General features: G+C 38.1%; 2 protein-coding genes across 2 annotated transcripts in view; both read right to left on the bottom strand.

The window, feature by feature from the left end:
- LOC137407243 (transcription initiation factor TFIID subunit 1-like) overlaps positions 1-15,682 on the bottom strand; it is a 42,318-nt gene that overhangs the window by 1,938 nt on the left and 24,698 nt on the right. Inside the window, exons 26-33 of the mRNA XM_068093848.1 lie at positions 13,976-14,186; positions 9,181-9,350; positions 6,874-6,972; positions 4,882-5,127; positions 3,895-4,017; positions 1,866-1,976; positions 1,165-1,347; positions 139-297 (exon numbers count right to left, since the gene is read on the bottom strand). Of these exons, the coding sequence (XP_067949949.1) occupies positions 139-297; positions 1,165-1,347; positions 1,866-1,976; positions 3,895-4,017; positions 4,882-5,127; positions 6,874-6,972; positions 9,181-9,350; positions 13,976-14,186 (1,302 nt within the window). The remainder of the gene's footprint in view (positions 1-138; positions 298-1,164; positions 1,348-1,865; positions 1,977-3,894; positions 4,018-4,881; positions 5,128-6,873; positions 6,973-9,180; positions 9,351-13,975; positions 14,187-15,682) is intronic.
- LOC137406146 (uncharacterized) lies at positions 11,083-13,747 on the bottom strand. Its single transcript, XM_068092676.1, has 2 exons — positions 13,740-13,747; positions 11,083-13,387 (listed from the first exon to the last, which is right to left on the bottom strand). The coding sequence occupies exons 1-2, from the start codon at positions 13,745-13,747 to the stop codon at positions 11,083-11,085; spliced, it is 2,313 nt and encodes a 770-aa protein (XP_067948777.1).

The raw sequence follows: 15,682 nt of genomic DNA, 5'->3' as shown, positions 1-15,682 counted from the left end.
CTGCCCAAAAGAGGTATCACCCTTTTCGCATGTCATCTAACACACATTCAAAATAGCAGTGCAGTAACAAATGCCTGTGTGGCTGACTGACTTTATTTTATAAAACCGTTATAGCAGACAGATGTTGACACGCATTACCTCAGTTGTAGTTGCCATTCCTTCAGGGTTATACGGTTTGGGTGCATTACCTCCCTCAACAATGGTATAGTCACCAGTTTCATCCACATTGCTAAGATCATCATGGAAACTTGTACCAGTCATAATACTCTCAGACTCTAAACCATCCATAGCTGCTTCCTACAGGCAGAAGATGAGCGGTGAGTGACACTATACCTTGATTTTACTCACCTAATAATACCTACTAGAGTAGGTATTATGGTCTATGCAATGCATCCTGGACAATCATTCAAAGTTTAAACTCTCACCGCTACCGATTTCTAGTTAGAATTTACTTTGCTGCCAAAGACTAACAGTCCTGTCTGTGCTGACTACTGACTAGTCAAATAATCAAACTTGTTTTAAATACTCATATTGTTACTAACTACTGTTACTTAACTTGCTGGTAGAGACTTGCTTGTTTTAGAAGAGTAGATAATTACTGCTAACTCCCAATCATAGGAATGGGTAACCAACGCCAACGCACATCCCTTTTAACTGCCATTTGTGGCTCACTCACTCAAAGATGAACTTAATTTTCTATCATTTGCGACAGTTTTTTGTTTGAGGTGAACCGACTGCCAGGATGTTTCAAGATTAAAATCGATAAAACCTGATCACGGTTAAAACGCTCAGAAGAAAAATACGTGCAAAATGATGTCACTCGTTATTATCATTAGTTGATATCGACATTCCAGCTGCAGGGTTACGGGTCTCTATTCTGTCGGCCTCTTCGCAACTACAGACATCATAATCGCCCATTCGCTTGATCTGAGCGTTTTAACAGTGATGAAGTTCTGTCAATTTTAATCTTGAAACATCCTGGCAGTCAGATCACCTCAAGCATCAAAAACAATCGCAAATGATAAAAAAATATTGATACTTTCTGATAAAATCTACAAGGGTTTTGTGCAAGTTCACCTTTAAACAAAGCTTGCCATTAGAACACAACTGGTGTAATTCAAAACCAGACAGCTTGCCAATTCATCACTCAATTAGTCCTCTCACCTGCTTAGCCTTGATTCCTTCTTCATACTCTCGCAGCTGCTCTGCATTCTCCTCTATGCAGGCTTGAGCCGTCTTGTAGACTTCAAAGGCAGTTTTTGTTAGCTCACTTTTCTCCCCGTTGTACTGGAGACAGTTTGTGTAGATTAGCTCGACATCAGCAAGAAATTCCTCCCCAGTGTGATACTGTGGATAAGCATTGTGACACCTATACACATACTACATACCACATGTACATACATCCATGTCTATATGTCTATAAAGAGTGGCGATAATGAATTACATGGTGTTTAAGACTGTGATCCTCGACTTTGACATTCTACGTATAACAAACAATACATAAACTATGAAATTTAGCAATAAAACTACCTATCGATAATAGAGAAATAGTGAAACACATTAATAGGTGGTTGTAGGTAAAAAAGAGCATGATGAATTATACTACGTGAAATGTATCATATTGCTCAGCAAAACATAAAGTAAATATTACTATTTAGTAGTAAATAGTAGTAAATCTTGCTGAATAGTAACAAAGTAAAATATGTGATAAGTTTGATGATAAGATTGCTAGTATTATTGCTAGTATAAACTACAATTTGCATCCAGTAACAAAAGGTGAGGAAACAGGTGACAAGTGGTGACAAGTGGTGAAACATGATGTGAAAGAACAAGCTTATTATTTAAAGTAAATGCTTAAGTCTAACCTTGTGTTTCTTCACATTTTCCATAAGAGTCTGTAGGTCCATGGGATGGGCTATGACATTATAGTAGTCCTTTATCTGTTTCTTATTTACCGGAGTCAAGAAAGCCCTTACCTACAACACATCTCATCAATCTTACGAAAGTGCATAATCTATATACAGTGCGCCCTCAGGATACGATTACCCTGATATAAGATTTTTCAGCTTACGAAATGGAACATGATGATGTTTTCACTTCGCCATACGAATCTTATTTCACCATACAAATGGTGAATAAAATTTCCACCTAAGTTCAAATTTGGCAGTCGGTATGCTTATTACGTAAGTCAAAATAACAAAGACGCTGAAATGCTGTTCACCAAAAACATTCTCACAAAAGACACGATGACCGATTTCTCGCAGTTCAGCAATTCTCGTGTGTAAAACGGTAGTATTACACACGAGAACAAGTAGCCAAGTTGGGGTTGCAATCCCTTCAAACAGAAGATCAGTGGTCAAACGACTTCTCTTAACCTGCTCACAAAAATCTACTTCATTACAAAAACAGCATTGTTCAGGCTTTCTGGCCAACTTAGGTTGAAAGATGTTTTAATGGGATCAGCTAAAGTTATATTAAAAACGAAGCCAGAATCTAATAGGTGATGAAATTTTAATGATAAAAAGCTGAAATTCAGTAAAATAATTAAAAATACATACTAAAACTTAGCTCTAAATGTGTGTTTAGTGAGCTAAACTTATTTCAAGTGAATTCAAAGTTTATGTTATACGTACGTCTGTCTTGAAGGTAAGAACTCTCTATGGTACGTACTGCACAGCACATTGCAAGCTACATTTTAATGCAGATCATAACCAATAAATAAACTAAATATACTTAAGTTACTGTAGGTAATTATAGTTTAGGTAACTATAGATTAGCATACTATTTTGTTACTAATTTGTAATATGTACAAAAAGTATTTTAAATTTTGATGATTTTTACCAGGGGATGTTTGCATTATGTAATTACTATGATTTCTATACCCCTCCATACGATGTTTTCACCATATGATGCCAGCCTTGAAATGAATTAAAATTGAATCCAGAGGGTGCACTGTATATGAATCTTAGTGTTTGTCTGTTGTTCGTATGTCCAGTTATATCGATAATGTTTTAGGAACAAAAGATCGGCTTCGCACTGGAGTTTAATTCGGAACCCTCAAGTCTGCTGGCTTGCGTACTATCCATTAGACTATGCAACCAACTGGCCATATCAATGAATAATTGCGCACATACTCATTATACCAGATAAAATCCGCACACTTGAAGCACTTCAAAAATACTAGTGGCTACTACTAGAACGCTTGAAGATCATGATTGCATGAGAGATCATGACACATAACGTAAGGATTGACAAGCTGGCTTCAGAATTTCGGACACAGCTCTTATTATAGCAAAGATTTATACTAGCTTAAGTTACTAGCTTAAGTTACTCAATTTCATTGGGTAATTATTTTATAACCAGTGATATGCCAGGCCTTCACCTAGTCTTCCTTATAATAAAAGCCATGTCCGCCCATCTAAGAGTATGAAAAAAGAAAATTGCACCGCATGGGAATCAAACACGGATATTCAGATTCGCAGCCAAGCGCTATATTACTGCGCCGCTCGACAACCTTTCCACACCTGGAATAATTATGCACATACTTATTACACATAACCATCTCTCACGGGAGTGCCGGTATACTAGTCTTTACTATAATAACAGCCGTGCCTGTCCGAAACCACGCTAAGAGCGTTAGAAAAAAGCGCCTCGCTTGGGAATCAAACTCGGATATCCGCTTTGTAGCTAGGCACACTCGCAACTGCGCCACCAGATGACCTTGTTGCATCGCAGTAAGGTCATCCGCAGTTGATGATCTGTCACAGAGCACGGACCTTGCACCATACTAGTATTGTATCATATAACTAACATCGCAATATATTAACATTTGGTACGCTGAAACTGTAGGTAGGCAAACTGACGCATCAAAATGATTTCTATTCAGGTACTAACATTAGGCATGCTGTGCAGGTGATTCTCTACTATATTCTCAAGCACGTAGGAGAATGCTACCAAATCATCATCATCCAATAGAGGATTGATGGCTTTCTCAAGTCTCATCAACTTGTCTTCTTTCTACAAAAGTAACTCACATTATTATCGACTGGGGCCGACCACCTGCTAGCAAGCGTAAGATAGAGGTGACACTATTATACACTGATCACAATTTCTGCAAATACAATAGACTGAACATGGATGCAACAATAATAGGCATGATTGGAAATGTGAGGATATATCAGGGAACTATAAATATAAATCTCAAAATTTGTGTGCTTGTGTGTATGTGTTTCGGTTTGTCCAGCTATAGCTATTAAGATTTAGGAATGAAACATCCATTTCATTCCTCAAATGCAAAAACCTCCCGAGGAATGAAATTGATGTTTCATTCCTCGAGCGGTTTCGAGATCACATCCAGCATGAAACACCCGTTCCATGCTGGATTTGATCTCAAAACCTCACATTCACCAGGCAAATATCTTACCAATTGAGCTACGCGAGGTTGATGGTTTCACCGGACGATATACTGTATGGCATTGTGTGGGTGAAAATACGCATACCGCTCTGTGTAGCGGCGCAACCACATTTTATGCTTGCTCTTACAGCTTTTATTAGTAAGTTTATTCAAATTACTAACTTACTCAAATTAGCCATTGGCAATGTGCCAAGCTAATGGCAAGTGGCAGGCAACTACATTACCTGTCACCGTCTATAAGCTGATTTTCAAAACCCGTGCAACGCCGGGCATTTCGCTAGTACTTATGTAAGAAACACATGTATGTGACAGCAAGTACTAAGTTTATTTATCAGAATCAGCTTACCACTTTTAATGACAGATTGGTGAAATTAAAAAAATAGCCTTTGGGTTCGATATGAGTTTTTGCAACTGTAGCCCCAAACTCCCTCAAACTTATACCCTATCAATAAATACTTGCTACTAACCTCTGCGAACCTGTGCAGTGTCAGGTCAAGCATCTTGCGAGCTGTGAAGGTCAGGACATTCTTTTCCCCGTTGTATGTCTGACTGTTGGTGTAGATGAGGTGGACATCCTCGAGAAAAGCAGCACGACTCTCATACTTTCTGTTCCTTACGTTAGTTTTAAGAGTTTGTAAGTCCATGGGCTTGGTAATGATGCGATAATAGTCAATGACCTCCCGTGAACTGACTGGCAGGTGGAACAGGTGTGACTGCAGCATGAGATGAACACGAATCAGATTAGTAATTCTACGCTAGAAATAGGAAGGGATTATTTTATTGCTGGTCTAAATAAAGATTATTTTAAGGCCATCTTTACTTGAGCCGTTTCTTTACTTATCATATTTCTTTTTTCGTTCCTTTTTTGTTCCTTTTTCGTTCCTCTACTATACCTCTTCCTATGTACCTCTACTATCTTCCTATGTACCTCTACTATCTTCCTATGTACCTCTACTATCTTCCTATGTACCTCTACTATCTTCCTATGTACCTCTACTATCTTCCTATGTACCTCTACTATCTTCCTATGTACCTCTACTATCTTCCTATGTACCTCTACTATCTTCCTATGTACCTCTACTATCTTCCTATGTACCTCTACTATCTTCCTATGTACCTCTACTATCTTCCTATGTACCTCTACTATACCTCTTCCTATGTACCTCTACTATCTTCCTATGTACCTCTACTATCTTCCTATGTACCTCTACTATCTTCCTATGTACCTCTACTATCTTCCTATGTACCTCTACTATCTTCCTATGTACCTCTACTATCTTCCTATGTACCTCTACTATCTTCCTATGTACCTCTACTATCTTCCTATGTACCTCTACTATCTTCCTATGTACCTCTACTATCTTCCTATGTACCTCTACTATCCTTTACCTATGTACCTCTACTATCCTATGTACCTCTACTATCCTCTACCTATGTACCTCTACTATCCTCTACCTATGTACCTCTACTATCCTATGTACCTCTACTATACCTCTACCTATGTACCTCTACTATTATACCTCTACCTATGTACATGTACCTCTACTATCCTCTACCTATGTACCTCTACTATCCTCTACTATCCTCTACCTATGTACCTCTACTATCCTATGTACCTCTACTATAGATCTACCTATGTACCTCTACTATACCTCTACCTATGTACCTCTACTATTATACCTCTACCTATGTACATGTACCTCTACTATCCTCTACCTATGTACCTCTACTATCTTCTCCATCATTGGTACACTAACAAAATTCATTTTGACTTTTCATAATGCTAAAGCTATTATATTTCTCATACGCAAAATATGTCAAACTCAATGAACCTTATTGTTTAGAAAGACGATGACTGAACAACAATTTGTCAGAAAATCGAAAACAGACAGATGAAATGAAGCAAATCTCCATAGACTACAACAGTCAATCCCTTGCAGATCAAGCCAAATTTCACTGATTATCTTTTCATAGAACCATTCTATATCTGCAGGAGTTGATTGTTTGTCTTGCATGGCATATTATTCAAACCTCCACAAGATGAGCTTTACATTTAGTGAAATTGTGTCTTTAAAGAGCAAAAAACTCCGGCATTTCAATGAGCTCTGGGTTATTCAACTTATAAAAAGCACAACCATGCTGTTGAACTGCGAGTGCTAAGTAACATACTGCAATGCGTGCTGACAGCCTCAGTCTACCTGGTCCAAAGAAATTTATGTAACAAACCTAGAATACCACTGCTATACTAACAAAAACAGTAAAGAAACATTCCGCAAGAAATATTTTTTGGGATGCAACCTAATTTTGCTTTTTTCACTTTACAAAAATGTTTTTCTACCTGAAGCATGATGGGGCATTACAGAAAATAGTCCCACTAACAGCAAATACTCCCTATTATTTTTAATCCTTACAAATGGTTATCCAATCCTTCAGTCTGTGTAACATACAAGGTTACTTACATCTGGAATCTCCTTCAACTCTGAAATAATGCCTTCAAATATGGAACAAAGGCTGACCAGAGGATCGGCTCTCCTTCGATGGGCCACCTTGTTAGGTCTCTGGATATTATAAAAGAATTTGTGTAAATAAGATATCGCAGTCACAAACCAGCAATAGTAAAAAAATACTAATGTTAGCAATTCTATCACTAAATCCTTTTAGAACTGCACAACCTTTATACAAATACTTAGATGTATATGCCTAGCAACTAGTGGGACTAGTGGAAATCTAATATTTACAGCAGAATTTGAGAATTCTATAATAAGGCTCAAAGATGCCGCTAAAAATACGATTTTTGTTTAAACAATACCTATTTAAAAAATATCTATTTAAATATATACTTAAACATTTAAATAAATATTTATTTAAATATTTCAATAAACATTGATTTATTTGAAATGAATAAATAAATTTATGTACTTATTTAAATAAATATATTCATTTAAATAAACAAATATTTAAATAAATATTTACTTATAAAAAAATTTATTATTTATTTACTAATAAATGAATAAACTTATTTATTCCCAATAAATACATCTAAAAATGATATAAATACTCTCTTGTATTTACTGGGAAGCGATGGGTACTGGCGAGGTTAGAATATAAAAGTATAATAGCAGTAATGCAGAGCTACAGTAAATAACGTACATTTGCATATATATTACTAAATAGAAGATACTGATCACTGCGCTTAGTTACATCAGAAAAATTAACACAAGCCTGCCAACTCACTCACGAAGAATTTCAAATATTATAAAACATTAACAGAGTTGTCCCACCATTATCCAATCAAAGTTTACGGTGATGGAGAAGCTAGTTGTCAAACATCTAGGAAATTAATGGACAATCAGACAATGTCAACACGCTACTTCGATTGTAATGTTTGTTTGTCAAATTAATTAATTAAGCAAGTATTCAGTTCTTACCCAAATAGAACTGATATATGTGGCTGGACATAACTGTATCAGAACACTTTGTAAATTCATAATAATTAGGACAAGATCCTATTATGACTCTCTAAAATGATTTGTGAAAGTTTAATATTTCCAGTTTAAAATACAGTCTATTCTGGTGCTTTGAACTTATCCTTTACACTGTAGGTAATGACTACGAAATCAGAGAGCACCGCTTACTGCAACCCTCATGTCAACATGTATTAAGATATGATGTACAGATTACAGCAGAACCAATGACCAATGTCCTGAAGTATGCTACCAACAGCAAGACCTATAGCCGCCAATGAGCTGAGAGCTGAAGCATGCTGTCAACGGCAATACCTATAACCAATGAGCTGAGAGCTGAAGTATGCTGTCAACAAGACCTATAGCCAATGAGCTGAGAGCTGAAGTATGCTGTCAACAGCAAGACCTATAACTAATATGCTAAGAGTATGGTATCCAGCCCAAAGCACGGCCTATTCCTAATACAGTCATACCTTGACATACGAGTGTCCCAACATACAGGAAATTTAAAATAAAAGGGAAATTCCAAGCAAATTTGTGTCTTGAGATATGAGACAAATTTGAGATACGAGCATACGAGACGGTTCTCGATACGGCTGCTACGTTGCTGATTATGCGAGAGGCCGCTTACGAGAGAACAGCATAGCTCGATCTTTCTTGTCAGATCAGGTTGAGAAGTTTTAAAAAGGCTGGTTAAAAGTGAAGGCGAGAGTGAGGCAAAGTGCCAAGTCGGAAGAACAAAAAGTGAAAATGGAATTAGAATTAAGTTCAGTGTAAAATTAAAACTGACTATCAAGTGGGTGTTTAGTCAGCTAAATTCATTTAAGTTAAATATAAAGTTTATGTCATATTACGTAGCGTCACAAAAGTCTTGTGTACCGAATGTGTTGCCGTGAAGGGTCTCACACACCACCCTTAGCAGTTACCATCTGTCTCCAAGAACTCCATATCGTACTGTACATAGTAATGTTACATTTTATTGCAGATCATAACCACTAAATAGGCATTTATTACTCTGTGAGTGTAACTGGTAAATTAGAGCATGCAAAAACATGTTTTTCCATGGTAATATCTTGGTTTAGGTGGTTCTTGTTCAGAGTGTAAGAACGGATTAATTTGTCTTTAGTAACTTTATATAGGCAAGATTGATTCGAGATATGAGAGAATTGACATACGAGCTTAGTCCCAGAGCGCATTAAGTTCGTATGTCGAGGTATGACTGTACCCATATCGCTTACATCAGCTCTGAGACTAGAGCTGAAAGTTGCAGTTTGCTGGTGAGAGCTGGAGAATACCGCTTACTGTGAGGTAGTCGCAATGAGGAGCATTGGAAGCTTTACGCTTGAGCTTTCCGTGACCTTTGGAGTCCTTCTCTTTTCTCGGCAGCTTCTTGGGAAACTTTAGGGTTAATGTCTGCTTCTTCAATTTATCGGCGTGCTCGACAAGCTGTTTGGAGAGTACCACTTTGGTTCCTAAAATGCAGAATCAAAAGGAACTCTGACCAAAATGTAATGTCTTACCAGACAGTCCTTTTACAGGCCCCTAGTTTCAAGGATAATTTAGCATTTGATGATGCCTAAAGCAATCTTTTATTTTTGAAAAATCAGTTTAGTCCTTATCGGAGCATGAACGCTGCATCGATCAATTATACTACAAATACAGGATAAACAATTCCTAAACAAACAGAGAATAAACGAATAACCGCACTCATAAATGTAAGCATTCGCACACTTTAAAATTTAAGGTTTCTTAACTCTTTCGCTACCGTAAGCCGAGGTATCGGCTATCATGGTAATAGATCTACAGACCGTAAGCCGATGTATCGGCTATCGTGGTAATAGAAGTACAGACCGTAAGCCGATGTATCGGCTATCGTGGTAATAGAAGTACAGACCGTAAGCCGATGTATCGGCTATCGTGGTAATAGAAGTACAGACCGTAAGCCGATGTATCGGCTATCGTGGTAATAGAAGTACAGACCGTAAGCCGATGTATCGGCTATCGTGGTAATAGAAGTACAGACCGTAAGCCGATGTATCGGCTATCGTGGTAATAGAAGTACAGACCGTAAGCCGATGTATCGGCTACCGTGGTAATAGAGGTACAGACCGTAAGCCGATGTATCGGCTATCGTGGTAATAGAAGTACAGACCGTAAGCCGATGTATCGGCTATCGTGGTAATAGAAGTACAGACCGTAAGCCGATGTATCGGCTATCGTGGTAATAGAAGTACAGACCGTAAGCCGATGTATCGGCTATCGTGGTAATAGAAGTACAGACCGTAAGCTGATATATCGGCATATCAAAAGGGTTTCACTTTTTTTTCATTATGAAGCCTACACATTAGCTAGCCCAATCAAATTTTGTTTCTAACCCTTTTTGCCAATCATGTGCAACAAGTCAAAAAAGATTTTGCTCAGCAATTCCGATTCTAATTATTTTTCAAAACAGAAAAACCAGACCGCTATCGTCATGGCAATAAAGAATTCACAGCATGCGTTCAATGCAAGCGTCTGAAAAATTGCAAGAGTGGGATTCACAAAACTATTTTATACTTATCTGGTATCGAATTTTGTTCTGAATAAGATGTATTTTACAGTAAAACAAAATCTGCATTCATTCTCAAGATATTGCATAAATACTAGCGGTATATCGCGGTATCCGTTTGAATTAATTTGGTCCGAATAGTGAATTTAGCGCAGTAGTGAAAGAGTTAATAGTAGACAGCTTCAGATTTAAGTTTAATCAATAACAAATTTACTTTTAATTCTCAATCTAAGCGCAGATGAGGCTCACCGGCTCTTCCTTGGAGGTAAATATAACTAAATATAACATAAAAAGAGGATAACTCCAACATATAAATATATACATAAACCAAATTAGAGTTACTGAGTACTATACACGCAATGCACACACAAGTACAAAAATGTAGCCATAAATATTGGTACATCTAAACAACAGGTACGCATAAACAAATGGACTAAATGCTAGGCACTGTACCATATCGCAATGTTTGTCAATAAATGCCCAGTGCATGAAATCAGAATTCACAAAATATTGGCGATGTTCATCCATGAAAGTATGCGATGAGGCTCAAACTAGCTCAAAATGATAGCTCAAACTAGTTTTATTCTTTTCAAAGAGTTACAGACACTCGTTATTTAGATTACGTTACTCCACAGGGAGACAGGAATTATGAACATTTATGTAGGTTCACTGGTAGGTTCACTGGTAGGTTCACTGGTAGGTTCACTAGTAGGTTCACTGGTAGTTTCACTGGTAGGTTCACTGGTAGGTTCACTGGTAGGCTCACTAGTAAGTTCACTAGTAGGCTCACTAGTAGGTTGACTAGTAGGTTGACTAGTAGGTTGACTAGTAGGTTCACTAGTAGGTTCACTGGTAGGCTCACTAGTAAGTTCACTAGTAGGCTCACTAGTGGGTTGACTAGTAGGTTCACTAGTAGGTTCACTAGTAGGTTCACTAGCAGGTTTACTAGTAGGTTCACTAGTAGGTTCACTAGTTGGTTCACTAGTAGGTTCACTAGTAGGTTCACTAGTTGGTTCACTAGTAGGTTCACTAGTAGGTTCACTAGTAGGTTCACTAGTAGGTTCACTAGCAGGTTCACTAGTAAGTTCACTGGTAAGTTCACTGGTAGGTTCACTAGTAGGTTCACTAGTAGGTTCACTGGTAGGTTCACTAGTAGGTTCACCAGTAGGTTCACTAGCAGGTTCACTAGTAGGTTCACTAGTAGGTTTACTAGTAGGTTCACTAGTAGGTTCACTAGTAGGTTCACTAGTAAGTTCACTGGTAAGTTCACTGGTAGGTTCACTAATAGGTTCACTAGTAGGTTCACTGGTAGGTTCACTAGTAGGTTCACTAGTAGGTTCACTGGTAAGTTCACTGGTAAGTTCACTGGTAGGTTCACTAGTAGGTTCACTAGTAGGTTCACTAGTAGGTTCACTAGTAGGTTCACTAGTAGGTTCACTAGTAAGTTCACTGGTAAGTTCACTGGTAGGTTCACTAGTAGGTTCACTAGTAGGTTCACTAGTAGGTTCACTAGTAGGTTCACTAGTAGGTTCACTAGCAGGTTCACTAGTGGGTTGACTAGCAGGTTCACTAGTAGGTTCACTAGTAGGTTCACTAGTAAGTTCACTGGTAAGTTCACTAGTAGGTTCACTAGTAGGTTCACTAATAGGTTCACTAGTAGGTTCTCTAGTAGGTTCACTAGTAGGTTCACTAGCAGGTTCACTAGTAGGTTCACTAGTAGGTTCACTAGTTGGTTCACTAGTAGGTTCACTAGCAGGTTCACTAGTAGGTTCACTAGTAGGTTCACTAGTAGGTTCACTAGTAGGTTCACTAGTAGGTTCACTAGCAAGTTCACTAGTAGGTTCACTAGCAGGTTCACTAGTAGGTTCACTAGTAAGTTCACTGGTAAGTTCACTGGTGGGTTCACTAGCAGGTTCACTAGTAGGTTCACTAGTAGGTTCACTAGCAGGTTCACTAGTAGGTTCACTATTAGGTTCACTAGTAAGTTCACTGGTAAGTTCACTAGTAGGTTCACTAGTAGGTTCACTAATAGGTTCACTAGTAGGTTCTCTAGTAGGTTCACTAGTAGGTTCACTAGCAGGTTCACTGGTAGGTTCACTAGTTGGTTCACTAGTAGGTTCACTAGCAGGTTCACTAGTAGGTTCACTAGTAGGTTCACTAGTAGGTTCACTAGTAGGTTCACTAGTAGGTTCACTAGCAGGTTCACTGGTAGGTTCACTAGTAGGTTCACTAGTTGGTTCACTAGTAGGTTCACTAGCAGGTTCACTAGTAGGTTCACTAGTAGGTTCACTAGTAGGTTCACTAGTAGGTTCACTAGCAGGTTCACTAGTAGGTTCACTAGTAGGTTCACTAGTAGGTTCACTAGTTGGTTCACTAGTAGGTTCACTAGCAGGTTCACTAGTAGGTTCACTAGTAGGTTCACTAGTAGGTTCACTAGTAGGTTCACTAGCAGGTTCACTAGTAGGTTCACTAGTAGGTTCACTAGTTGGTTCACTAGTAGGTTCACTAGCAGGTTCACTAGTAGGTTCACTAGTAGGTTCACTAGTAGGTTCACTAGTAGGTTCACTAGTAGGTTCACTAGCAGGTTCACTGGTAGGTTCACTAGTAGGTTCACTAGTTGGTTCACTAGTAGGTTCACTAGCAGGTTCACTAGTAGGTTCACTAGTAGGTTCACTAGTAGGTTCACTAGTAGGTTCACTAGTAGGTTCACTAGCAGGTTCACTGGTAGGTTCACTAGTAGGTTCACTAGTTGGTTCACTAGTAGGTTCACTAGCAGGTTCACTAGTAGGTTCACTAGTAGGTTCACTAGTAGGTTCACTAGTAGGTTCACTAGTAGGTTCACTAGCAGGTTCACTGGTAGGTTCACTAGTAGGTTCACTAGTTGGTTCACTAGTAGGTTCACTAGCAGGTTCACTAGTAGGTTCACTAGTAGGTTCACTAGTAGGTTCACTAGTAGGTTCACTAGCAAGTTCACTAGTAGGTTTTAGTTAAGCTCCTTTATGGCTTTCACCATGTTTATGTTCATCAAATATGAACTTACACAATTTTTTTGTAGATTTTATCAGAAAGTATCGGTATTTTTCTATCATTCGTGATTGTTTTTTATGTTTGAAGTGATCTGACAGCCATGACGTTTCAAGTTAAAATCGACAAAACCTGATCGCAGTTAAAATGCTCAGAAAGAAAGATAGGTTCAAAATGACATCACTAGTTGTTATCATTGCAATAGTCGAGATCGGCTATTGCGTTCAAGTTGCAGCGTTATGCGTCTTTATAAGTCGATCTCTTTCAACTATAGATATCATAATCGCACTTTCTCATTATCCGAGTGTCTTTATCGCGATCAAGCTTTATCGATTTTAACTTTAAACATCCTGGCAGTCAAATCACCTCAAACATTAAAAACAATTGTAAATCTTAGAAAAATACCGATACTTTCTGATAACATTTACTAAAGTTTTGGGCAAGTTCGTCTTTAAATATAGAAGGTGCAGTAGCTAAGAACCCGGCGCTTGAGCACTTGTATTTCATTTGAAATCACATGCTAACCTTCTATCTGCACGAGGTTTTCATCAGTATTGATCACTTCCTTCTCTGCATCTTCTTCCTCTTCCACTGTGAGAGCAACATTGACAGAAGGCAAAGTACCTCCGCTTGCATTCCCACTGGTATTCAGTACACCGCCCATCCTAGTTGCCCATTGCGGACATTCCTTGTTCGTTCTCATATGACCAACTTGTCCACAAGCACCACATTTGAGCTGTAAGACAATATACCTTAAAACTAGCGATCACGAAATGTTTTCTCGCTGCTGATGACAGCAAGAACGTGGCAATTGGTAGCCGGCAATTGCCATAATAACTGTTACAGCTGGCAATAACAGTTGGCAACTGCCAACTTTAATATATGAAACAGGTCAAAGCATGAAATAAATTTATATCTAGAAGTTTCACCGTACACTATTTAGATTAAAATAGATCATAGAACTCACACTAAGACAGGGGTTCCCAACCTTTTTCATTCAGTTCCCCCTTATGCCTTTTCATAAATTTGATTCAACCCACACTTTTAACTCACATGACTAAAAACAGCCGATACAAATTATAATCCCATTTTATTGTACATATCTAAACATATAACAGCATAATATAAAGTTTTATACAGCACACATACAACACACAACAATACATGACCTCCAGCGTGGCTGTGAATTGGTTTATGACTAGGTTAATTTACTATCCAATCAAAATCTGGATGGATGTGTTCACATATATCTGGGTTCTGACTAGTAGATCATTATTAGCAACTAGTGTTATAAATAAAACCAAAATTTTAAATGCACTGCAAGACATAAATTAAGAATTTATCCAATCAAACACCTCTCTGTTCAAATTTCCCCCCCTGGTGGGAATTCCTCCCTGGTTGGGAACCCCTGCTCTAAGACTTCCTTATACATGTATATGCTTTAGCAACAGTGTAACGCCCCCATTTCATTGGCCATGTCTGTGTAAAAAACAATCTTTACTAAATATATATATATCTATATAAATCTCAACGTTTGTCTGTTTGTCTCTCCGTGTGTCCAGTTATTGAGATGGTTTTATAAATTAACTCACTTCGCACTGAATTTGAACTCAGAACCTCCAGTTCTGCTGACACGCATTTAGCCATTACACTACGCTGTCCAACTGCCTATGATATGAAATAAATTGGGCATGTAGTTATTACACATGCCAACCTTTCATGGCTTTACGCTCACCACTGCAGCTAGCGTTATGCTCGAAGCCATAATAGAAAAATGCCCATACCCGAAAAGACAGCTTAAACTCACATGGCCAACAAGACTATTGCAATCAGTATACAGTTGTAGTAGGCACTGCAGCCAGTACAGTATGAATTACACAGAAGTAAACATGATACGCATAAACAAACACAGTATACGGAAATAAATAAAACACCTCATTTAAAAGCTAAAATGGTAAATGTTGTATATGATGATTAAAAAATAATTTTCTCTGCAAAAGCTTTTTTATTACTCACACAACAGGGCGTTGAGCTAGTCTTTGCTATAATAAGAGCCGTGTCCCTCTGTACATACGAAGCCACGGTAACAGCTTTAGCAAAAAAATTGCCTTACACGAAAATTGAACTCGGACACTCTATTTTACAAGCTGGCGCACTAACCCCTACACTACTCGGCCGCCTTACCACTTCACTGGATAATTATGTACATACTGATTACTCATGACAATTTCT

Source organism: Watersipora subatra, chromosome 10 (assembly GCF_963576615.1).
Source record: "Watersipora subatra chromosome 10, tzWatSuba1.1, whole genome shotgun sequence".
In the NCBI taxonomy this organism is placed as follows: Eukaryota; Metazoa; Bryozoa; class Gymnolaemata; order Cheilostomatida; family Watersiporidae; genus Watersipora; species Watersipora subatra.
The sequence above is the reverse complement of the archived record's forward strand: the minus strand, read 5'-3'. Positions and strand labels throughout refer to the sequence as shown.